Source organism: Stenella coeruleoalba (genome assembly GCF_951394435.1).
Source record: "Stenella coeruleoalba genome assembly, chromosome: 7".
Taxonomy (NCBI): Eukaryota; Metazoa; Chordata; class Mammalia; order Artiodactyla; family Delphinidae; genus Stenella; species Stenella coeruleoalba.
The window spans coordinates 15613130-15639342 of NC_137153.1; the positions used below are offsets into that span (position 1 = coordinate 15613130).

Genomic DNA, 26213 nt, shown 5'->3' on the forward strand with positions numbered 1-26213 from the left:
GTCAGCAGAGATGAGCAGTTATGCTTTCTGTTCTTTAAAAAACTGAAGTGTAATTTATATGCAGTTTGGGTTTTGATCTATAAAAAGTGAGAAAAGCCCAAGTAATTATGAAGACAAAATAATTTCAAAACGTAGGGGTGGGGTAAAGGGGGAACTTTGGCTATGGTAAGGCTGGAGGCCACATTAAGGAAACCTGCAAGGATGTTAAGGGGTGGGGGGACAGGAAGACTTCCTGAAAGTGTGTCCAGCCCATACCACTCCAGAGAAGTCTGGGGGATTCTCTGACTAAGTACAAAGCGATGGCTTTACACTGTAAAGCACATTAGCTGGTATCACTCATTGCTTTGTTCAGCAGAGTCCTGGTCAAAGGTCTGTTTAGGATTCTGTTATTTCAGTCTTACCTCTTTTGTTTCCCAGCCCAGCCCCAAAGTCTTAAGAGAATCAAGAACCCTAGAAATAACGGATCTTTTCAATTTTTTATTTTCATGAGTTCTAAAGGAGAAGGACAGAGGAGGAATGATAGAGCTAAATGTTTCACATGTCTAATTACAACCCAATTCATCTGAGTAAATCTATCTTAAAGAAGCAGTGGCACAAGAGACTACAATATCTTGGTTGTAACAGGGGTCTACTGGTAGTGTTCACTAGTATCATTTACTAGTAGTGAACTTCATCTGAATTAAGTCCTGCAATCAGAGATTCACTGATTTGGAACTTCCAGACTGCCCAGTGATTTGAACTTCAAGTACATCTGGTTAAAAACCTATGCAGTCACATGTTTATTTCTCAGGTGAAGCGAGGCCACCACAGCTGTAGGACAGAAGGCAGTCACCGCAGAGCAGGGAGGGGATGGAGTGTCTGCGTGACGGGGTGTGGGGATCTCACGTATCACCCTTCACTCAAGAGAAGCTCCCTCTTTGCGTCTGTCTGAAAACCCCCTCGCACAGGGCCTGCCACCGCTGCTAAGCTGGGGCTCAAGAGTACCACCCGGTACCTTGCAGGCTTTTCCTGGTTCCACTGTTCCTGTTAGCCCAGAGCACGGCTGTGTATGATCGCCTCTTTCTGTAAAACTAAACCCACAATCCCCCAGGCTTCAACCAGTGATCTAGTCATGCACAGACCTAAAGAAAACTGGACTTTGAGAAACTAGGTCTGTTTTAATGCCATTCTTGCTTGGATTATTTAGTTCTCCTCGTTATTGAAGTCTTTTTGCAAATGTTACAGCTGCAGCTATTGGAGGGGAGATAAAAATCGCACAGGAGCCAGGGTGAAGTAGAGCAGCAATGCTCCCAGGAGGCTAAGGAACTGAACGGAAAGCAACAGCGTCCAGGGCAGGGAGCCCTCAGGAGCATGGATTCCACTTCCCGGGCTAAACCTGGAAGCTTTGAGGCTGGTCCTTGGTTCTGAGAAGATACATATCTGTGTTGGTAAGGATGGTGGCGTGTTTGTGTTCCAGCTTCAAGCAAGGCAAGGATGCAATCTGAAGAGTAGTTTCCAATGTCAGAAAATGATTTAAAAAACTGAAAACCCGTCACCTCCACTCCAAAAGCAGCTTTCCAAGTGGCTGTTTCTCATGCGCTAGTAAGTTCTGCGGGCTCGGAAAGGGGGCACATCAAAGAAACTCCAGCCCAGCTCCCTCTGACGCATGTTCAGTGAATATAAACTTATTTTCACTACTGTCAACCCAAGCCAAACATAATCATGGCTAAATCTGCTACTACTCACCCCCTAAAGGCATCCAAAAGTCAAATATTAAGGATTAATGCTCTTGACTGTTAAAATGATTTGACCTGTGCTTCAGAATCTTTGTCGTAGTGAGAGGTGAGCCCGAAAGGGAATGTGAGGGATGTCTGAGCCCGAACACATGCCACTGGCTGCTGCACTCACCGTATTAGGCCAGACATTTCTCGTTGCTGGCCCCCTAGCCCCCCACCTCCAGCCACTTCCCAACCATCTGGGAATTGCATCCTTTTGAGTATCCTGATTGGTAGCAACTTGACTTACTCTGAGGATGCATCGATTTGGGAAAGCAACCAAGTCTGGTGAGCAAGGAGGCTGAATCAAGCTGGATTTACCATCTGGAGTGAAGCATAAGTTATGATTATATAAGGAGTGAGGTCAATCTTCTGGTAGTGTGCGTGTGTGTGTGTGTGTGTGTGTGTATAATATATATATTTCTGAAAACCATTCCTGAAGGGAAGTGGCAAAAATGTTCTCAGCAAAGACTTCATCATCAGAAAACACGTCCTCCCCAAGGCCAACATAAATCCTGGTAGGTTTTATTTCTGGTTTTGAATCTCTTTTGTTATTCTTTGCTAGAGTTATCGGTTACTCATCCCTTTGGATGGTAGCTGTGTTTAGTAGCTTTGGCTATTTCTCAGCCAATTAAAAAGCTTTTCCGATTTTACATAGAAGAATGGTTGTTATAGTTTTTTTTTTCCCTTACCTGCTCAAAAATAACAAGGGTGTTGTGAAAGGTCAAAGGCCACCAGTTGCCCACTGGGTTTGGCATAAGCCAGCTGAGCGGCAGGAAGCTAGTGCCAACAATTCTCAGTGGGAGTGGATTTGCCTGTCTGGGTTCCGTTCCCCAGGCCTTAGGGCTGCTCCCCTCAACGCTACCTCACTTTTAAGATGAAGCAATTAAGCAATTCTGTAGACTAAGAAAGCGAAGACAAAATGGACAAAGGAGAAATTTTCACCTTCTGTGCCACTGGCGTGGAGCACCACTGACCTCCTCCAGGGGCTTGTTTGGATCAAACCAGAAAGTAGGAGATGACAGAGCACGTCTAGTGCACGTCTCAAACCAGGAGGGCTGGAGAGACCACTGCCCTGCAGCTCTGCCTCATGCTCCAGCCACTGGTGTACCCGAGGGGAGGTCTAAAAATGCCCCCTTCGTTGGGAGGCAACTTCTGGGCCACAGGAAATTTAGTTAAGGGCTGGTCCAACCCTCTCCTAGGAAAGCAAGCCTAGAGGTTACCCGTCAAGGTCACAAGCTAGTCCTTGTCACTAGCCCCCGACACACACAGAGGAAGCCTCAGCCAACTGCCGAAAGGAATGAAGGGAAAAGCGATTCAGACGCAGCCTGTGAGCGGATCAGCAAAGGGGCCTCAGTGGCTCAGGGCTGCCTTGCAAAGGGCAGCAGCGAACCTCCCAGCAAAGACCTCAGAGGGAGGAGGAGAAGGGGAAGAGGAATACAGATAAATTTATTAGTTAAATACTGATTTTACAGCCATTTCACCTTAAGACAACGTTAGCAGGTTTGTGGATTAAGGAAGGTATATGAAGGCGGCTTTCTTAGAAGAAAGCGATGTAAATGATTAAAACAGAACCTGGGTTTAAAGATACTCTCTGCTACCGCCAGGAGGATTTGGGCTGGGGGCTGGGTGTTTGGAGTAGCACAGAGGAAGGCCAGTCAGCTACATTCTGTTGGCAGCCAGGACACGGAAGGAAGCGTCTTCGTGAGCCCAGGGCCACGGGCAGCGACAGCAACGTGGAGAGGAGGCCGATTCCCAGACCGCGAGAGTGGGAGGGCCCCCCGCCCCCGGCCGCCCGCCCGGTGTCTTCTCATCACTCGTCCTCTTTCTTCCATGAGTTGTGTAGTGTTGGTTTGAAATTATGTTGAGAAGCCCCTAGCATTTGGCCTCCTGGACAAAAGACTGATGCTGGAGAAAGGACGTGGGTGCAGGAGCTGCGCCCCTCGGATGCCCTCGGTCGTCAGTCCGGCAACAGACGCGTCTCCGCGGAACCACGGCGCATGCGCAAATTCCAGGCTGACAACCCCGCCCCGCGCAGCGCAGCTCCAGGCCCGGCGATGGTGTCCACTAGACATCCTCTCCAGAAAGATCTCAAGTCTTGGATGAATGCTAGTCAAACTTGCTTCAGCACCAGAACCGTTTTTGTTCTTACTCAGGACCCCCCTGAGCGTGATGGGGTGGAAGAAGGATTTGGGGACGTGTTCAGGCTGCGGGCAGAGCTGAATCACCGAGAGCAGTGGAGGGGCGCTTATTTTCAGAGGCCTCGGGGATGAAGAGAAGGAGCGATTTTAGCCGCGGAAGGAACTTGCGTGGGAGGCAAAGTTGCCAGATTGCGAGTTTGCCGAAGCCACTCTGCGGTGGGAGAAGCGGCCCCTCCTCCATCTCCCCACGGAGCATCCGGTAACACTGGCCCTACCCCGTGTTTCTGGAGTCAAGATTCAGTATGAGGGATGCAGGTGTGCCGAGCCGGAAGGGGAGTGTTGGGCGAGGGCAGGACCCGCCGAGGGGCCAAGGCGTCCAAACACACGTCCATCAGATACCCTGATTCAGGCTGGAGCAGGGGCCCCGGCACCCTGCCCTCGGATCCCCCGTGCCGGGAACACCGTGCAAAAACCACCATTTCGGGCCACAGCGGTGGAAAGACAAGGGAGAAGGACATCTCGTCTCTTGTCAGGGGTGGTGAGGCAGAAAATGAGAAAGAGTCTGCAACTCCGTGGAAGGGGCTTAAGTGTGATCTGGCGAAGGGTGGGGGCTCTTCCAGATCAGAGTCTGCGCTCTCTCCAGTCCCCCACCTGCAAAGCTATCCAATAAAATCCAGCGCCCGCTCCCCTAACCAAATCATTGACTTCAAGTTTCTTCCCAGTTGTTGTCTGGAGTCATTCCCAGACAGAGCAGGCCGGCCCCCGGGAGCCCAGAGCCTCATCTCTGCTGTCCTCCGAGTCCCAAGTCCATGCAGGAATCCAAGGAGGGAAGGAGGTGACATTATGCAGTGATTATGTCCCCGTGACTGTCAGCCAAGGCCAGGCTGTTCCAAGGGTCCTGCTTGGAGCTGGCCTGCGGTGACTGGTTGACAGAAGACGCATAACCTTGCGGAGAGAGCTTCAGGGCCGAGAGGACTGGGTGGATGGAGGACCCGTGGCCGGACATCGCGCTGACCGAGAACGTCTGAAAGCGAGAAGTAATAAGATGCGGTCAATGGGATCCCTCCTGGGGCTCAGGAGGGGGTCTGGGCTGGAGAGGGGAGCCCCATTCCACAGCTGTGCCCAGGCTGGCTCCCACCCCAGGAAGGGGACGAGAGGACAGGGCCAAAGGACAAGGGCAGGAGAGGCAGCAGGCAGCGCTCTGTTCCCCTGACCCCTGTGTGCTATGGGATACAGGGGGTCTGCGTGACTCGTCAGCTGCTTCTGAGCACTGACCCAGTAGCTTCGTGACTATTCTGGTTTCTCAGAAGCCTCTGACGGTCACACGAGGCATTTTCTACAGTCTTTTCACCATCAATCTCCATTTTCAGAAGGAAGCCATCCCCCCGCCCCCCCGCCCAGAAGGGGCTCCTGGCTCTCCTGGCCCCAGGGCACCAGCTTCTCTTCACCCTGACGGCAGAAGGCTCCTTAGGACTCGCCCGCCTCAAGTACAGGCGGAGAAGAGATCAGAGTTAATGGGAGACCGTGACCAAGCTTGGGGGCATCCTGATCCCGGATGGGGGAACCACACAGGGAAGGGGCTAGAGGAGCAGGATTGCCATTGTATCTGACAGAGGGAAACGAGGGTCCTGCTGGCCCGTCTTCTGGACATACATGTGAAGCTGGACCTGCAGCCAACCCTCGTGACAACGGCATCCTGCCTGTGACCTCCTCACCAACCCCAGCCCGCCCGCCCTGCCCTCTGCAGCTTCTACACCTTTGCCCACGCCAGGAGGGGCCTCCTCCTCCCCTTCCTCCTGTTAAGATCTACCCACCCTCAAGGCCAAGGTCAAGCCACCCTTACTTAGGAGACAGACTGGCCTAGAAAGCCCCGCTCCGCCTCCCACACAGCGGCCGCACTCTGATTCCGGTGGTAGCAATGCTGTGTGCCAGCACACGGGTCCTGGCACAGAGGAACTGCTAAACGCGTGCATCACGGTCGTGTGTCCAAATCGCTGTAGCTTGATCAGATGTGCTGAAACATATCCTCTTGCAGACAGCCCCTCGCCTCGGGCGGGAGCCTGGCCGCCTGGAGTCTACCCCCCAACGAGCAGTACCTGCGACAGGGAGCTGCCGTGCCCATAGTGGGATGAGAGCCCAGGCTCTGTCTTGATGGGACGCATCTCTTCCGCGCTGCTGCTGGAAGCGCTGGTGGTGGGAGGGAGGCTCTCACTGCCCGAGGGACCTGGAACAAGGCAGAGTCAGGACACCCAGCCCAGGGGCAGGGACAAACGGATGGCGGCCCTTGGAGACAGCCAGGGCAGATCCGCGCTAACGGCTTGTCTACATTTGCTGGGGAGAGAAGCAGGGTCCTTCCATCAGTGCAGGGCAACGGTTCTCACAATGAAGCAGAAGTAGCAGAATTTCAAGGGAACTTTTTCAGATGACAGGCTCACCACCCCAAACGCTTGGGGCTACGTGTGTCTCAGGATTCAAACTTTTGGATTTTAAAAAGGACAAAGACTGAGTATTAACAGAATACCTGCAGCAGGGTCTGGGACAACACCCCGTAATTAAATACATTAATAGTTCTACAGCAGAACATGGGAATATTCGCACATGGGATAACTGAAGACTGTAACTAGCCTGTGTCAGTTCAGATTACATTTTACTGCCAAATCTAGCTCCCTGGATTTGGAATTTCGGATAGGCGATTGTACACCTGAACCGACGCCTGCTCCCGCTGGGACCCCACCATGTAAAGAGATGAAGTTCCCCAGGGGAAGGTGCTGTTCGTATAAACAATGTGGAAGCAGGAAGAAAGGCCGAGGACCTGGTGTGAGCCAGTGAACGCTCTGCTAAGACGTGACTGCCAGAAGGAGCGAGCCACTGTCGAATCTGGAAAAGGAGAACTTTGGTCATGTTCTCAGCAGTGGAACAGGGAAACTTATCTGACTTTGTCAGGCTTTAGATTAGAAGATAAACTTTCCATCATATCAGCCGACTTAATTTCTCCACAACTGCCACATTTTCCAGTGAAATCTTTAATTTGACAGCGGTACTGAGGAGGGAGTGCTCTTGGTAGGGGACCCGAGTAGTCCTCATTCTGAAATCTAGAAATTGAGAAGGCAGAGTATATATTGAACAGAATATGGGCCCTGAAGTGAAAACTCTTGGGTTTAAATTCCAGCTCTACCCATTCACAGCTGTGTGACCCTTGTGATGTCATTGCCCTCTCTGAGCCTCAGCTTGCTCATTAGTAAAATGGAGATCATAAATGGGGTCTCATGGGGGTCTGTAAAGATCAATGAGATAATATTTGTGAAGGAGCTTGGCAAGGTACAGAGTACTACATGATGTTAATTATACACTGGCTTACAAATTAATGTTACAAATCAATCTGAACATGACTCACAGGACCCTGTCTTCCTGCACCCCACTTAGCCCAAAGCAAATTGAAAGAACTGGAGTTCCTGAGTGGCTGGAGCACCAAAGATGGAGGGACCGACTCATGTTCCTTTTTCCTCCAGGCCCTCAACCGGTCCAGCTGGACCTCTGCAGTCTTTGCAGCTGGCAAAAACCAGGCCACGACATGAGTTGAGCCTGCTTTAAAACCTCCCAATATGTTCCATGGTGATGTTACTTTTGCACTGGGTTATGCATTCTATCCTGAACGGCCGGGGATGGACGATGCTATCATTACACCCTGGTAGCCTGGGCTGGCCCACCTGAGCATACACGATGCTCACACACTCTGAGAGCTACTGAGTTATTCATATAATTACACATCGATCTTTTTCTCACCTGCTGGTGTCTTCGATTTGTTAAGGTTCTTGGGCTTCCGTTTTCTGGTTTGAATCCCCTCTTTCCGCATCGCAAGAGGCCTGGGGACCTAGGGGGTCACAAGTCAATATACGTGGTTTTCCATTTGTACCTGACCCGTGACATTATTTACACACACACACACACACACACACACACACACACAAATACACAACGAGAAGGCCAGATCTATGCAATTCCTCTACAAACCTTGGGGCTGAGACTGAGTGAATCAGGCCTGGAACTCCTGCTGAGCAAGAAATCAATTCTACCAAAAAAAAAAAACGTGTTGAGCATGTCTATTCCATGCTGGGTATTATATGAAACTCTAGAGAAACAAAGACCTAAAGACACAGTCCCTTCTCTCCAGAGGTTCACAGTTGGGAAAGACAGACAGATAGAAGATAACCAGATTCATAGGTGACGAGGGAAAATAGAAAAGAAACACTGAACTGTGTCCCGGGCTGGGGGAGGGAAAGTGGCACATGGGCACATCAAGGCAGGCCTCCCTGAGGAGGTGATGCCTGGGTTGTAGGAGACTGTCAAGTCGATGAGGGGCAGCCATTTCAAGCAGCAAGAACAGTACGTGCCAAAGCCGCTAACTGATCAGCCACACTGGGACACTGTGCGAGTGAAGAGGGGGTGCTACTAATAGCTATGCCGAGATCATGGGCACGCCCTGAGGCGGCCTGGAGAGTGGGGATGTAAAGTCACTCTACACGGAGCAGCTCTGCACCGTGCTGAGCCTGGCTGGGGCAAGTGGTGGTTTCCATGGGTGTCGGGAGCAGCGGGGACAATGGTGGAGAGACTGCCCTGTGGCCAGTGCCTGAGTCCTTTATGACAGCACTTTAGGGCGTCTGAATTCTCCTAAACAAGCAGTGACTGTCGGGCATCACACTCCTGAGCCATTCAAGATGCCTGAACAAGTGTCAGGGGCAGGCCTGCAGGGTCATCTTTCTACTATTTTAGAAGAGTGGGCCTGCCCCACATCTGGCTTCTTTCAGGCCTGGCCAACCAAATTGTTTAGCCCCTGGTCTGTGCTAGTCTCCCATATGGGACTAACAGAGGCCACACCCGCAAATACAGAAGGACAAGTGATGACCACGTCGGAGATGTGAACATGGAATTGTTAAGAAAGAAGTGCAGGGAGTTCCCTGGCGGTCCAGTGGTTAGAACTCTGCACTCTCACTGCTGAGGGCCCGGGTTCAATCCCTGGTCAGGGAACTAAGATCCCACAAGCCGCGCATGGTGCGGCCAAAAAAAAAGAGAAGTGCAGTAGCATATGTGAACTCGAACTGCCTTCTAGTCAACTGCGAGTCAGATGAGACAGCACTCCCACTCGTGGAGGAAAGTATCCTCCCCTCCCCGCCCTGCCTCCCCCTACCACCCCTGCCCCCGCGCCCACCTCTTGAAGACCATCCTGACTTCAGAAGAATCCTGTCCTCATGTTTATCCCCACCCACCTCAGTACTTTTTTAAAAAAATTGTCATAAAATGCACATCACATAAAATTTACCATCTTAAGCATTATCAAGTGTGCAGTTCAGTAGTGTCAAGTATACTCGCATTAATGGATAAAGTCACCTGTGACAGTATAGTGTAAGGAAAGGGAATGCTTTCTAAAAAGACTTCGCAGATTTTCATTTTGAATTTTAAGTGGCAATTTTGAATTTCGGCTGCCAGTGCCAACCTCAAACCTGTAATTCTTAACATAGACGTTAAGATTGTACTCGTAATTATGCTCAGATATATGTTAATTGATTTTCCTAACTTGGTGTCAGTTTCTAAGGATAAGTCTCCTCTTAGATGCCATAATTAAATGTGTTTAGAGCTGATGATAAATTTCTTAATCTTAATTATTCTGGGAGTATCGTCCTAGAGACATTATGTTCTTATGAAAATTCCAAATACCAAAAATGCCACAGGGTATTTTGACATAGCATAGTGATGGTGGGGAGAAGAAATGCATGTGACTGAGAGAGTCACTAATTCCATGTTTCTTAAAACTTTTTTTTGTTTGTTTGTGGTACGTGGGCCTCTCACTGTTGTGGCCTCTCCCGTTGCAGAGCACAGGCTCCGGACGCGCAGGCTCAGCGGCCATGGCTCACGGGCCCAGCCGCTCCGCAGCATGTGGGATCTTCCCGGACCGGGGCACAAACCCGTGTCCCCTGCATCGGCAGGTGGACTCTCAACCACTGTGCCACCAGGGAAGCCCAGAACTTCCTTCCTTTTGAAGGCTGAATAATATCCCATCGTATGTGTAGACCACATTTTGCTTATCCATCCATCCATCAATGGACACATGGGTTGCTTCCACCTTTTGGCTATTGCGAATAATGCTGCTGTGAACATGAGCATACAGATGTTTGTTTGAGATTCTGCTTTCAATTCTTTTTGGATCTATACCAGAAATAGATTGCTGTATCATATAGTAATTCTATTTCTAATTTTTTACAGACACAATCCTTTTAATACCTACATAATATTCCTCTATCAGTTCCTTTTATCGTTCCCCTATCGAAGAACAATAGTTTCTTTAACCATTTTCCTCCCAAAGGTTTTTTTCCTCCATTTTCATGATTACAATGATTCAACAAGTATCCTTGTATACACTTCTTACAAAAGTTGACCCTTGAACAACATGGGTTTGAACTGCATGGGTCCACTTAAATGTGGATTTTTTTTCCATAGTAAATACTACAGCACTACATGATCTGTGGTTGGTTGACTCTGCACATGTGGAACCACAGGTAAGGAGAAATCATGTACACGTAGGGCAGACTATAGGTTAGAAATGGATTTTTGAGTGCAGAAGGTCGGCACCCCCAACCCCTGCATTGTTCAAGGGTCCATATGTTTTCTTATGAGTATTCTTAACTATATTTTTAGACTTTTTTTTTTTTTGGCTGTGTTGGCTCTTTGCTGCTGTGTGTGGGCTTTCTCTATTTTTAGACATTTTTAAGCTCATTATAACAAGAAAACATGAAAAGATGTATGAGATTAAGTTAATAACAACCCCTCCCATCTTACTACTATCAATCCTCTGCCCATGAGGCAATTGGAATAACAGCCTGTTTCTTACATTTTAAAAAGTTCTCAAACATGTGTGCACATGTACATATCTGTATACATATGTATGTGTATTCATCCGTCCAAAAGTGTTCAATGTATATATAAGCAACTACATATAAATTATGTTCTCCCTCTTTCTTTATAAAACTGGAACCATGCTATGTACAGTGTTCTGCACAGACTTCGTTTTTAAGCACTATGTAATGGAGATTGTTTCAAATTAGAACATAAAGAGCTTTGGTAATTCCCTGGCGGTCCAGTGGTTAAGACTCTGCACTTTCACAGCCAAGGGCCCGAGTTCGATCCCTGGTTGGGGAACTAAGATCCCACAAGCCGTGTGGCCAGAAAAAAAAGAGGCTTGTAGAAGCTCTCTGTATTCTGGAAATATTAATCCTTTTTCTCATGTATGTGTATATTGGTTTTACTTTCTTGGGGTATCTTTTTCCATACACTAATATGAAATGTTATACAATCAAATATATCTGATTTTTCTTTTATGGCTTAAGAGTTTTGAAAACTTGCTGAAGAAAACGTCTCCTCCCACCCTTAAGGTTATATAAATACTCCCCCTCTACATCTTCTTCTAGCATTTTTATTGTCTCTATTTAAAGATGTTTTATGTTTCATATGTTTAATACATCCAAGTTTGTTTTTGCTTTTGGTAGGAGGTAGAGGTCAAGTTTTCTTTTTGTTTTCCAGATTATGTCAATACAGTCATTCTTAAAAAGCTATCCCTATCCATTGAATTGTTACCTTTGTTATATATCAAACTACCACACATATAGACTATTTTTTAGTCTCTTCAACTGTGAAATGGCAATTAGACTTACGTAACGTTAAAGATGGAAATGATGTTCCATAGCAATGTCTCTGCTATGGTCTGAATGTCTGTGTCCCTCTCAAGTTCATATGTGCACAAACCTAACATGCAAGGTGATGGTATTAGGAAGTGGGGCCTTTGGGAGGTGATGCGGTCATGAGGGTGGAGCCTTCATGAATGGGATTAGTGCCCTTGTAATAGAGACCCCACAGTGCTCCTTTGCCCCTTCCACCAAGCGAGGACACAGTGAGAGAAGTCTGCCACTGGACAGGGGTCCTCCCTCAACCCTGCTGGCCTCTGATCTCGGAGCTCCAGCCTCTAGAACCATGGAGGTTAATTGCTATTGTTTAAGCCGCCCAGTCTATGGTATTGCTATAGCAACCCTAACGCACTACGACAGTCTCTAAGGTCCCTTCCAGATCTACATTTCTTTGTTAAGGAGAAAATGAATTATGATCTGCAGGGAGGAAGAGGGGTGAGACCCGAGCGGTGGAGGAAAGCGCGGGACACGGTCGGGGGACCCTTACGCCGTGGAGCTTCATGTAGAGGCCGCAGGCGTTGCACACGGGCTCGCCCTCGGCGTTGCGGCGCCACAGAGTGGTGGTGGTAGTCTGGCAGTTCGCGCAGGAGAGGCCCACTCGGCGGGAGGCGGACTGCAACACAGGAGACAGACCCTTCAGGTCCAAGGACAAGGACACGCAGGTGCCGCAGCATCTCGCTTCACCGGCAGCAAGTGTGGGGCATGGCTGGGTGAGAGTCTCAGACAAGCCACCGCACCGGATGCTCGGATGCCGCGTCCCTAAGCCTCTCCTGGGGGCGTGGGAGCAAAAGGGCTATGCTGCAGGGGATGGCAGATCCTGGTCATAACTGCGGCGTCAGCAACGTTATCAGTCACTCGCGTCAGGGAAAAGCCCAGCAAGTCCTGCACACTGTAGGCAGAAAAGCTTCTCCCCAAAGTAGAACGAATCCGGGCCTCAGGGGCCGGAAGTGAGTGGGGGTGAGGAACTACTGTGTCCGAGTGTCTTCAAAGACTGACCTCAAGAAAGGGAAGCACCAGGGTTTATCCCCTCCGTTCTTCTTTCCCTAATATCTGTGGAAAGCTAGTTCAAATTGGTCAAAATCAAATTTTAGTAGAAAAGACCAGGAAACTAGGAGACAAAAACTTGGTTCCAGCTCTTCCCCAGCCACAGGGCCCAGCATGCTCCACATAATCTCCCTGGTCTTTGGGTTTATCAACGGATCAACTGAAAACAGGGTAAGTCACAACACAGAAAGGATGAATTAGCCTTCCTTGTGGAGCTGATGTGAACATAGGCGATACACCTGACAACGCTGGGTCGGGGAGCATAAGTCTGGACTCTGGAGACTCAGTGTCTAAGTGGCCATGGGCAAGGCCATTAGCTTTTCTGAGCCTCACTGTTCATTTCTGCATAGCTAAGGGGTTGAACTAAATGGCCTGGACCATCCTCGTAGCTCAAGCCAACTCTGAAGGTGTAAGAAATTACTATTTGCCACTCATCCAGCCCTTAAACCTGCACCTTCTCTGAAACATGACTTGAAGCTTCAAACTCAAAACCAGGAATTTCCCACCAAGGCCGAGTCCTGAAGCCAGGAGCTGACAGAAGGAGAGAAGCCTGGCTGCTGGGCGCGCGGCACTGGCTTACCAGGCGGCGCTGGGGCTTGATGAGGGGCCGGTTGATGCCGTTCATCTTGTGGTAGAGGCCGCAGGCGTTGCACAGGTAGTGTCCCGTCCCATCCCGCCGCCACAGCGGGGTGGACATGGCCCCGCAGTTGACACACTCTCTGCCTTCCGAGAAGTCGTCAAACATATCTACTGGGTGGGAAACAATACAGAGGATTAGTTCTCTGTTTATGCCAGAAATCTCACAGCGGAGAATCTAGACACCAAGGAAATAATGCCCTCTCCTTGCAAGGAGTGGAAGACGGATCGCTTTGGGCTGCCTGGCTTTTCCTCGCTTGGCCCTAAGCCTTGGGAACCGGCTCAGAGGGCTGTCCTAGCAAGCGGACCTTACCCCCGGCATCCCAGACACAGCAGGCTCTCCCTGGTCACGAGAAAGGGAACAGAGTGTGGCAGAGACCACGAGCGCCTGGATTTCTCTCTTCAGAGCCTGGCGGGGGCGGGGTTCCACCTAACACTGAGTTCCACTCAAGACCTTCTTTCTCTCTTTTTTCCCTTTCAAAATTGAGATTCCATTTCCTTTTCAATAAAAATATAATAAATATTTACTTCGGGAAAATTAAATGCTGGAATGTGTAAAAAAATATAGGAATCGTACATAATCCTGTAACTCAAAGATCACCATGTTATTAACATCTTGTTCTGTTAGATCCTTTGCAACGTTTTATATATTGACATGTTTTTGTCTACTTGAGGTCAAGCTGTATCATTTTGAGCCCGTTTTTTCACTTCATACCAAAGCATTTTCCCACATTAGAAATTCTTTATAAACGTATTTTAGTGTATATTATCCCATGCTAGGACTGCACCATCCTTTATTCTCATTGGACTTCTACTTAGCCAGTTTCTGACTTTTGTAGACACCGCTCATTTTGAAAACTAATCTTAGCATTTCTGCTTATTCCTCAGGATACTCCCCTAGACGCAGAATTACTGAGCCAGAGGGACTATCTTTTTCTGAAAGTTCTTGAAATTTTCAAACTTTCCTGCAGAAAAAGGCTGTAACTCATTTTTCTCATTTCAATGTATCTGTATGATATGCTGTGTCATAGCTTGACATTTTTCTTGCTTATTGGAACATAAAATAAAGGTGCATATTATGAGCAATGGTGTTTTAGAGTGGAACCCGTCCACAGGAACGTGGCCATCCCTGCCATTTCCCTGCACTCACTCACAGGCCCCTCCCTCCCCATCACCTTTGTCTTCCATGTCTATAGAATTTAACAATTGACTCATCTCACTCGTGGCCATTTCAGTCATCCTGCTGAGACAGGCTGGGCCAGTTTCCTTATTCCTTGTGATCTACATAAAGTCTGGCTCAGAACTTCCAGAAGTCTCTCTGACTCCATGTATACAAAATGCTTCCTATTTTGAACATTTTTATATCCTCTCTAAATTTTCTGTCCCTAAATACAGCCACCCTGGTGTTCAGATTGTTCTTGTCCCACTACCAGAGGCAAAAGTGGATTTTTCTCTAGTTCAGGGGGGAGACTTGGGGAGGAGGGTAAGAGCTCTCCCTCCATCAGCCTAGCCCCTTACCCTGGGGTTTAAGGCCGCACATTCTGCTAGTTCTGTGGCCTCGCTACCTGCTCTGAGGGAACTCGGGCTGGAGAAGAGGATGGTGGAGGCCCTCTCCTCAACTCTGGGTACACAAACAGTCATTTGCACCTGCAAACAAGTAACTATGAGTAAACAGTGTGCAGGTGTGAGGGGCTGTTTGCTCAGGCCGGGGAGCTGAGCACACATCGGTCACAAGAGAGGCTATTTTTGCACCTGGGTCACACTGAGAACCCTCCAGCAAGGTCACCTGCCTTGAGAGCCGCACATGACACGATGACTCCTGTTCTCGGCTTGCTTCCCCAAACCCGGGGGGAGGCGTGGAGTGAACAACCTGCATGTCACCCTCCACCTGCCCTTGCCCGGTGGCCCTGCTCCCTCGGCCCAGCCTTCCAGTGAGGGGACTGCAAAGGCCAGGGGAGCTCACAAAAGGCCCTCAGACCAAGGAGGGGCGCTGGCAATGTCCTCATTTTGTAGAGTGTTTGCAATCAACACTAGATGGCGCTACAGCCCCTAAATTGATCCTCTGCATTCCTGTCTAAATCACGACGGAGGGCTTTTTACATCACCTTTCCAGTCCAAACAGAGCACAACCTAATTAGTCTATTTTTTTTTTTAACAATGAAAAAATTTAAACATATTAAAAAGTGGCCCAAATAGGAAAATGAGCTCTTATTTAATCACCATCCAGCTTCCAACAATTTGTGGCCAATCTTGTCTCAGGTACACCTCCTCCACCCACTTTCCCCCATCCTGATTTCTTTTGAAGAAAATCCCAGACATTCTGTCATTTCACTCATAAATATTTCAGAACGTGCCTCTCACCGATGAAGATTCACACTCTTTTCCTTTTAAAGATAAGCAAACCAACCTCTTTCCTATGTTCCAGTTCATCTAAAGAAGGCTGCACAGGGAGAGGGTCTTTCTCCATCCATTCCTCTTTTCTGGAGGGGAGATTCCCTTTTCTCTTCATATGTATTGTTTTACACCCAGGACAGGATCTCAGCCCAGGAGCCTCCCTAGCAGTCCTGGTCTCTCTACTGGTTACTGGCCTGACTACCTTGAGAACCCAGCACCGAGGCTCGCCTTAGAAATGCCTTCTTGCCACACAGAATGGGTTACACAGTCAAGCAACCATTTTACAGGCTGGGGGAAGGCACTGGAGGTTGGCAAGTGTGTATTTGTCACCGACAAATACTTACTGAGCATCTGCTCTTTCAGCGCTCCGACAGATGTCACAGGAGCTCAGAATGCTAATGACCTGGTTGGGCAGATCGGGTCAGAGTATCAATAAGGAGTAAATATTACTGGATTCATTTGGGCCACATATCTTAAACAAGGTGGGCATTACGGTGGCAGAGACTTCTTGCCTAGGGTAGGAAGTGCAGAAGTCCCAGATTGAAGAGTCAGGTGTTACAACGGCAGCCAAAAGAAGGATGGGGAGGTGAAGGCCGTGCTTCCTAAAAGCATCCCTCAGGTGCACCACGTCTCCTTACAACCCACCACACCTCCAAATGGGCAAAGTTTCCATATCTTCTACCAGAAAATCTTGCCATCCAACTCCCTCAATGGAACGTTACATAATTGTAAATGATGATGACAAAGACAACCTAACAATAAAGAAAAATGCCTACCTCCCATGTTAAATGAAAAATGCATCACGCAAAACACCAAATACACTGTGATGGCAGCTGAGACTACCAGGAAGGGGCTTCTATTAGGCTAATCAAATTGTATAGACTTTTCATTTTTTTTTAATTTTTTAATTTTTTAAATTTACTCAATTATTTTTGGCTGCGTTGGGTCTTCGTTGCAGTGCACGGGCTTCTCATTGCGGTGGCTTCTCTTGTTGCGGAGCACAGGCTCTAGGCACGTGGGCTTCAGTAGTTGTGGCATGTGGGCTCAGTAGTTGTGGCGCATGGGCTTAGTTGCTCCGCAGCATGTGGGAGATTCCCGGACCAGGGCTCGAACCCGTATCCCCTGCTTTGGCAGGTGGATTCTTAACCACTGTGCCACCAGGTAAGTCCCTGGACTTTTCATTTTTTAAAACACCGTTCTGTAATGTTATAATTGCTTACTTTTTAAAATGTGAAAAAAAAATAAGAATGAAACAAAAAAAAAATTTTGATCACCTCAAGCAGCTCCCAGTACACCACTCTGGGAGAAGGGACTGTTTTGCTCTCTTACATCTGACACATACATATATTTCCCCCCCTTGAACTGAAGAAGGGAGAGAAAGAGGTTCAAACCCTGCTGTTTAGCACCCACTCTGGGGGAAGTGGGAGGTGACAGGCTGGGAGCCCCAAACCAGCACCATCATCTGACGGTGTGAACCTTGCTAATAACCACTTCATCAGACATGCACTGGGTGGAACTTCCCGAGGGCAAGTGGGCAGCAGCCTGATTTCTAATAAGGAAGGGCACAGCCCTGGCCTTGAATTACGAAAGCCCCACCCACCCAGTGCTGGGCATCACGGGAACTGGACCAACCACTTAGAAGGCAGTGGGAATCCAGCTCTCGGAAGTGGGTCAGCTTTACCCCACATTCAGAGGAAAGACTTGTAATAATAGTTGTAAAGTACTTTGTAAATAAGAGGAAAAACTCACAACAATGGTTGTTAAGTGCTTTGCAAACACCAAATGAGATAACAATGATAGGTTATTGTCAGGGTTGGAGGGTTTGGGGGAGTGGGGACAACCAGGGAGAACCTTGGTGCCTGGATATTGGGGGAGGGACAGATAAAAGAGCCAGGAGATTTGGGAATCTGACCTTTTCTCAGAATTGTAAATTGTCTATCACTCTCAGACTTGGTCCAGTTTGAGACTTGTGGGCAGGGAATGAACTTGCAGGCAGGTTGACTGGTCTCGGGGTCTGCTCATGGGAAATACTAATTCATGATCATTTTAGCAACCAAAAGGAGAAAATGAATTGTGCCCTCACCCCAAGAATGGGGGTCTAACTCCTCACTTCCATCCATGCCCCACTTAAAAAAACTCTTTTTAAAGAGGGGAACAAACCCAGCCTGATTTCTTCGGCATCTAATTTAGTACCGATAGTCCTAGGAACTAAGGCAGACTACTCCCATCCAAGTGCCTGAAAGAAAAATGGGGGCCAGGAGGTTGAAGGATCCCACCCTGACTTCCCCACGGAGAGCTGACGCAATCACGGGTAGGGACCTGACCTCTCATGCCCGGCTTCATCCATCTCGGGGAACCCACCCACAGGCCAGCAGGCGAGTCAGGGCTGGGAGGAAGAAAGCCAGGAGAGGAAGAGAGGGGAGGTGGAGGGGAGGAGGGAGAGGACTCAGAGGCCGGGATAGCGGTTGGCAACACCCACTGGGCACGGCCCCAAAGCTGGTTTGTCTCCTGACTGCTGGAGAGAGAGCTCAGGCTGAGGGATGGGGCCATGCGTGTGCCAGCCTCTGGGTCAGAGCCACAGATCCTGGCTCTGCGCTGAGCTCCACCACAGGGGTGTCCGTCACACCCTCCCTCTTTGGAGGGGCTTCCACTTGCTAGGGGAGCTGGGTCTTGAGCCCGAGCCCGGGTGGGAGAGACCCTCCTCTCCCTCACCCCTCAGGTGCTGAGTCCATCTGGTTTCTGGTGGGGAGCCCAAACATTTGCCGTGTGTGTCTGCTCTACCTGCCTCTGTAGCACGTGCTGGACATAGAGGTATACTAGGTAAAGTTGGGGCAAAAATCTCTGCCCAAAGTTGTTTCCGTCTAGCTGGGGATGCACAACTCAAAGCAAATAATTACATTAAATGTGACAAACTGCAATGACGCCTGGACTGCATCACTACCCGGCCCCCCCGCCCCCCAGCAGCACATCCTCAGCCATCCTAGATCTCTCTGCGATCTGCGGAGGGAAGACACACAAACACAACGGAAATTACCCATGCCCAGGGTAGCGACTCAGTGCTGCAAATTAAGGCCGGCAAAGAGAGGGGAGGGGCCGCCCCGGAGACCTCCCGGAGCCAAAGGAGCTTCAGGAACAAAGTCCCCAGCCCCACCCAGACGTCCCATGCTGAACCCCAGCCCTGAGTCCCATCCAAAGTTCAGCAGAGATTGTGCCTGGATTTCCTGACAGGCCCGGCTCTGTCCCAGGGGCTGGCGCCTGGTGAGAAGCAAACAAACCCGGAGGTTTTGGGGCAGCTCCTGAGGCTTCAGTCTTCTGGGCTTCGTCAGGCCCAGCCTGTGACAGGCTGCTGCTGCGGGGAGGGCGGACACAGCTCAGGCAACGTCCGGCTGGCGGGATTAGAGCACCTACTTTGGAAGCTCCTGCCGAATAGAAGCGGTTCCTGCTGGGCTGGGCTGGAGCTGCCCTGCGGAGCTGGAGCCGGAGCCGGGGGCCCTGCCTCTGAGCGCCCAGAACAAAACGCTGGGGTTCACAGAAAGCATCCACTACATCCCGACCCGATCCACGAGGGGCAGACAGCTTTAGAAACTTACAGACAAGGAAGCTGAGTGTAATCTATATGAAACATTTAGCACACTACATTTCTGGATAGCCACGGAATAATATGAGAGACCTTTAAACTTTTCTCCGGGTGAATACTGTAATTGTACTGGAAACAGATTTCCACCACAACCCCCAACACACACACACACACACACACACACACACACACACACACACACCTCCAGCATTTACCTAGGACCCTGGCTTCAGGCTTGAGGTGAGAGTTAAAGAATGAGTCAGGTTAAAAAAAAAAAAATCACAAAGAAGCAAGGACATTCTGAAAGGAAGGAACAAAAGCACCAAAAACAGGGAGGGATGGAGAGAGAGAGAGATAAAGAGGGAGAGAGGGAGGGAGGGAGGGAGAGAGAGGAAGGAAGGAAGGAAGGATGGAAGGAGGAAAGAAAGAAAGAAAAAAGAAAGAAAGAAAGGGAGAGAGAGGAAGGGAGGGAGGAAGGAAGGGAGAAAGAGAGAAAGAGAAAGAGAAAAGGGGAGGGAGGGAAAGAAAGAAGAGGTTGAAGAACAACTCTTGCTATGACAGACTGGAGGAAAATATTTACAGCATATTCCCAAGAGTTAATATCCCCTAATAAGCTAAGAAAAATTACACATCACACAGAGAAACATGAGGAGAAGACTTCACTGGGCAACCAATGCCTGCCACTGAAGGAGCTGTGGGAAGAGCCAAGCCTCTATCTTTCCAGTCTGTGGACCACCTGCTCCTCCCTTGAAGATCTACAGGCTCCCAAGTATCTACCTTCACTCCTACCTGGTCTGTGTGCACAGTAGGGGCAGAGTGGGAGGGAGGCCCGGAAAGAGGAATGTCACTGGGGTTCAGAGAAGTTAGGTCTTGCCCAGGAAATAGAGGAGCTGGGATTTCAACCCAGACTGACTGGGCAGCCTCTTAACCGTGGGCCCAGAGTCCCACCAGCTCCTGCCGGCAGATAGATGGCTTGACCATCCTGTCAGGGACTCAATTCTCTTCCCAGCAGCAGACAGTATCAACGCGAACAGTTCAAAAATTAGTAAGTGAAAGACAGTCTAGGGTCGCAACATGGCATGTTAGTGGCAAGGACCACAGGAGTCCAGGACGCAGGTATGCCCTGTTTACCCAGCTCACCTGATAACAGAAGCGTCTCAGGGCACGTGTGTTTCAGTGCTCTCCAGCGCACCAGCTTGGGAAATGCCTCCTAGCCTGCATCTTTGTGGCCTTCAAGAATCCCCACATGGGCTTCCCTGGTGGCACAGTGGCTGAGAATCCGCCTGCCAATGCAGGGGACACGGGTTCGAGCCCTGGTCTGGGAGGGTCCCGCATGCCGTGGAGCAACTAGGCCCGTGAGCCACAACTGCTGAGCCTGCGCGTCTGGAGCCTGTGCTCCGCAACAAGAGAGGCTGCAACAGTGAGAGGCCCGCATACCGCGATGAAGAGCGGCCCCCGCTCGCCGCAACTAGAGAAAGCCCTCGCACAGAAACAAAGACCCAACACAGCAAAAATAAATAAATAAACAAATTCCTACCCCCCAACAACAACAACAACAAAAAGAATCCCCACATGTAGGGATATAATTACAGTGTAAAAACTTCCCCATGACAGATGGGTCAGTCACCGGCCCAGGAGAAATTTCTCGGTGCTTTAGAATTCCCAGTTGACCCTCAGTGACCATGACGTCCTGAGCCTCCTGCATTGTGCAAGGTTAAGTCCATGATGGATACAGACTGCCACGCGGCTACTTAGAGTTCTATGGTGTTAGGTTCTGAGAATGTGACTTCGTTTGCCAGATCTGGAAGTTAAACACCCGTAGACTCCCAGGAGAGGGTCACTGTGGCCCTTCCCACCTGTGATCCACGGGCTGGGAGACCGTCTTCAAAGTAGGCAAATGAACTGAGCAGGAAACACTCAAAGATTGTGTTGTGTTGTAATTTCTATTGTAAAACTCTTGCTAACGTCGATAGTTTGTCCTTCTAACAATAAGTGTTTTTACGAACACTGTTTTGCCCAGTGGTCTCCTCGTCCTCTGTGGGCTCCCTCCTGTCCACTTCTACCCAGTGGATGAGCTGCCTGGAGTCTTCCCCGAGGGGCCTGGGGAAGAACCCTGCGGGACGTTGAGTGAAGACTAGCCAGGGTCTCTCTACAGGCTGCTGCGTTCAGCAGACACTCTGTCCTGTAGCCTCCACCCTCTTAAACCCGGGACCACTGGCTCTCCTCCTTTCTAACACCCCTCGGGCTGGCTTGGATGCCACACACCTCATCATCCAGAATGGCACGCTTCTGAGGGAAAGGTGCTTATTACCAATTATTCTGGGACAAGAGGCTTAAAATCAGACGTATGGCCACTTGCGACCGAACTCCAGGTATGAGACCTACAACCCTGACACGCTTACTCCCCCGTGGTCCCCTGCACACTCGTTTCTCCCCAGTGCCACCACCTCCCAGGCAGGGTGCATGCAGAATGCAAGGAAAGGGGTGCCGAAAACTGCTCTAAATGCTGGGTTCTCTAGTTGGTCACTGACATCTCCCAGCTCCCTGGGTTCAGGCTGGGTTCAGCCTTCGGCTCGGCTACAGCCACGGGATCCCTGAGTGGCCACCAGCCATTGAAAATGTTTGCTACTTCCCGGACTCCGGGTACCGAGCCCAAACCCTACCCTTCCTTTTCTGGGCCTGGTAAGTTCTGAACAGCCCCTCATCCTGGTCACCCTGTGCTGGCTCTAAGGCTTCTGGGAGGGCAAGCACGCAGTCTCGAAAAACTAGAAGAGGTGTTTGGGTGACTCCGTGGACGTGCAGTGGAAGAAACCAAGGTCCAGAGATGGTGAGTCACTCACTTAAGCTTCTAGAACATTTCGTGACCTGATCTTTGCCCTGCGAGCACCACGCTGCTCTCAGGCTGGGTCACTCCATCTGCAGTGCTCAGCACACAGCAGAAACTCAGTGCATTTTGACCGATCGGATTTCAACAAATCAGCATCCTAAAGCCTCTAACGAGGCAGCAGCAGGATGGTGTCAATCTGAAGGCTCTGCCCCCGGCCTGCCTGCCTGGCCACTAACATGCATGTTCCTGGACAAACATCATAATTCGGCTGACAGAATATGTGTACATATAATTATATATACAGATGGATGGATGTGGAAGAGTGCTCCATGACGTATTAAAAACCAGCCCACACTTGCTAGTAATAAAACTGCTCTAATAATTCATTAGCATACATCAAAAGGACCCCATCACCACCACACAGAGAGACAGAGGAAGAGAGAAATATTTATTTTTAAGATGTTCATGGCAGGGCTTCCCTGGTGGCGCAGTGGTTAAGAATCCGCCTGCCAATGCCGGGGACACAGGTTCGAGCCCTGGTCCGGGAAGATCCCACATGCCATGGAGCAACTAAGCCCATGCGCCACAACTACTGAGCCTGCGTGCCACAACTACTGAAGTCCACATGCCTAGAGCCCGTGCTCCCCAACAAGAGAAGCCACCGCAATGAGAAGCCCGCGCACCGCAATGAAGAGTGGCCCCCGCTCGCCTGCACGCAGCAACGAAGAGCCAATGCAGCCAAAAAATAAAATGTAAATAAAATAAATAACTTTATTTAAAAAAAAAAAAGATGTTCATGGCAAAACACTGGAAACAACCCAAATCTCCACTGATAGGGGAATGAGTAAGAAAACTAAGCTGCAGTAAAAAAATATATGAAAATTTGAGTTGATTTTTAAAATGACAATTACATGGACTATGTTTAGATTTTCTCTTCCTATAACACAGCTCAAATTCATTAAATCAGCAGCTAATTAAATAAGCATCTCTGTATTTGGGGAACAGGGCTAGAGGCAGAGGGAACAGCAATGCAAAAGCCCTGAGCTCAGGGGAAATGGATGGTTAAAAATAATATCATGTACCATGAAAGAAGCTGGTCACAAAAGACCACTGAATGTGTGGTTCCATTCATACGAAATGCCCAGAATGGGCAAAAACACAGGGACAGAAAGTCAGTTAGCGGTTGCCAGGGACTGGGGGAGAGGGAATGGGAGTGACTGTTAATAGGTTCAGGGTTCTTGGAGCGATGAAAATGTTCTCAAGTTGATTGTGAGACGGATGCACAACTCTGTGAATATACTAAAATCCACTGAATTGCACACTTTAAATGAGTGAACTTTACAGAATGTAAATTACATATTACTTGCATAATGCATATTAATAAGGCTGTTACAAAATAACTAATACCATTTTTTTCCACATATACTAGTGTGTATCTGTGAATCCCAAACACTAATACAATTTTTAATTTACTTTTCAAAAGCATCTCTGCCTAGGAGTTGAGGGATTAGAGAGATGTCTACTTCATTTCTTCAGTTTCCCATGATCCTCTCATTCCAGTGACAAAGTGTCTTCTCCACTGTGGGCCCAGGTGCCTCCCCTCCCACAAAGGTGGCCCTCTCTGGGCTCAGGTATCCACTATGGCACAGACCGTTCTTCCCACCCCACAGAGGGAAAGATGAAGGTCCTTTCCACAGGGGGCACGACCAGAAAGTGTGGGGACGTATGACAAGCTAATCACAAGCTGCCTGCCCATCTTGCTGTGGACAAAGTCCAGCGCTGCTTCTGGCTCCTTGGAGTCCAGGCCTCCTGCCAGCCTGCCTCAGTTACCTAATTGTGCCCTGGGAGGGGGGTGTGGGGAAACAAGCAGGCAGATATTGATGGAGAGCAGGACATGGTACTGCCTGGGGCTAGGGAGATGGGCAACATGACAATATCTCAGGAAGAGTATAAACACTTGCACACTTGATCTAGAAATTCCACTTCCAGGAATTTATCCTGCAGATGCACTGGCGCTTGCGTAAAATGGCTGACGTACGGGGATACTCAATGTGGCATTTGTTTCTGCAGTGGCCGAGGACTGGGAAAACAACTTATATGTTCATCAATATGGAACTACTGTCAACTCAGTTAGGGTGCACTGTGTAGCCATAAAGAATGAAAATCGGGCTTCCCTGGTGGCGCAGTGGTTGAGAGTCCGCCTGCCGATGCAGGGGACACGGGTTCGTGCCCCGGTCCGGGAAGATCCCACATGCCGCGGAGCGGCTGGGCCCGTGAGCCGTGGCCGCTGAGGCTGCGCGTCCGGAGCCTGTGCTCAGCAAACGGGAGGGGTCACAACAGTGAGAGGCCCGCATATCGCAAAAAAAAAAAAAAAAAAAAAAAAAAAGAATGAAAATCTTTTACACACTGATATGGAATTCTTTCCAAAATATACTGTGAAATATTAGAAGGTACAGAACAGGGCATATGACACTCTCTTAAAAAAGAAGAGGTAGGCATCTATACACAGATTTATTTGTATGCGCAGTAAAAATACCTCTAGGAGGATAGACAAGAAACTGATAATAATGACTTGCTTCCAGGGAGACTGTAACCTGGTAGCTCAGGGATACTGTTCACTGTATGTTCTTGTGAACATTTTGAATACTGAACTATGCTAATTTACTTCCTAATTGCAATAAATAATTCTCTTATAGGTTAAATAAAGTAATGAAGTAAATGAACATGCCCTGACTAGCATCGTCACTGTTTCATGCAGTAATAGGTTTCATTTAGAGCAGGGAAGTTTCCCTTTTTTGATTTCCCACAAGAGCATCTTATCTCCCACCATTTTCCAAGCGGGTTCTCAGTCTAACCGACCCTCTGTCATCTCTCAGAGCACCCTGGTTCCTGTCCCAAGGGCCCCCCGGCCTTGCCTTCTCAGCAGGCTTAGGCCCCAGACCCCGGCGGATCTGGCTTGGCTTCTAACGCTCAGTTACACCCATGCACACCGCTTGTTTAGACCTTGTTCCTTTTATTAATTAGGAAGACTGAGAGGGAGCTATCGCCAGGCCCTTTATCAGGGCCATAGGCGGAGACTTATACCAAGGCAGTCTGGGCCTGTTTGACTCTGCAAACCCTCTTTAAGCTTGTGACAAGCTGGCAGGAGGGAAAGGAAATACTGAACAAATTGGCAGACCAGCTCCCTCAGGGATCAAGACAATGGGTCTGGAGGGAAAAGGCTTTTCCTTCCAGCCCAGTGGCCGTCAAAAGGAAACAACTTTCCTTTCACCTCCTGGAATGGCAGCAGCCAGCCAGCCAGCCGGGGAGATTTATGGAGATATAATGTGACCTCTTTATTGCTCTGAATGCTAGGGAGGCATTTCAGGGGAGATTTACGCCTTTTAGAAGGGGAGCAGCGCTACGGTGTAGAACTGTGTACACGGGACTATTTCCCCCTCTGGGGCTTTCTTGAGGATTATTTAATCAAACTAAGGTTAAACTCAATCACCAGCACTTTATATCTTCTTCTCCTGCTAATCCACCTAGTTACCCTGCAAGCTTTTCGCATGAAATGTGATTCTAAGGAGAGTCAGGAGGGCTCTGTTTAGCTTTGAGTTCACTTGATGTAAAACAAAACAAAAAATAAGGATGAAGATCGCTTACAGCAGGGCCGGGCGACGGTGTACCTCCCTAGCGATGGACCCAGGCAGCATTCGCTGTACCCGCCTATGACCAGGATCTTCTTTGTAAAATGGGGGGTGTCAGACCACATATCGAGGCCCTTCCTAGTTCTAAAATTATCCAGATTAGTATCAGATCAAATGTATAAATGACTCTGCACCAGTGATTTTGATGTCACTTGTTTTTTTTAAGCTGCAGATCCATTTCTTCAAAGAGAATCTTATTTAGGAAGCTTGACATAAAAAGACAGAGAAGTGCAGCTGATTGGGTGAAAGGATGAACCAGACTCTTCCCAAATCCCCCTGGACATATCTATATCTACTCACAGTGGCCTTGAGGAAAGTCCTCCAACCACTAGAGGGCGCAGAAGTATAGCTGCAGGAGTGTTTCTCAGGACTCTCTGCCTATGATGTCAATGGGGTCCAGCCTTTGCTTCAATATCAC

The 26213-nt window shown here is 49.0% G+C and overlaps 1 protein-coding gene across 5 annotated transcripts in view; it reads right to left on the reverse strand.

Annotated features, from left to right (window-relative positions):
- GATA4 (GATA binding protein 4) overlaps positions 1 to 26213 on the reverse strand; it is a 109898-nt gene continuing 83685 nt past the window's right edge. For 4 of the 5 annotated variants that reach the window (XM_079927044.1, XM_079927045.1, XM_079927046.1 and 1 more), the window contains 5 exons: positions 13253 to 13422; positions 12116 to 12241; positions 7679 to 7766; positions 5992 to 6119; positions 1 to 4919 (listed from right to left, as the gene is read on the reverse strand). In XM_079927044.1, the coding sequence (XP_079783170.1) occupies positions 4737 to 4919; positions 5992 to 6119; positions 7679 to 7766; positions 12116 to 12241; positions 13253 to 13422 (695 nt within the window). In that variant the 3' untranslated portion in view covers positions 1 to 4736. The remainder of the gene's footprint in view (positions 4920 to 5991; positions 6120 to 7678; positions 7767 to 12115; positions 12242 to 13252; positions 13423 to 26213) is intronic. The other variant, XM_079927047.1, reaches the window with a different exon arrangement.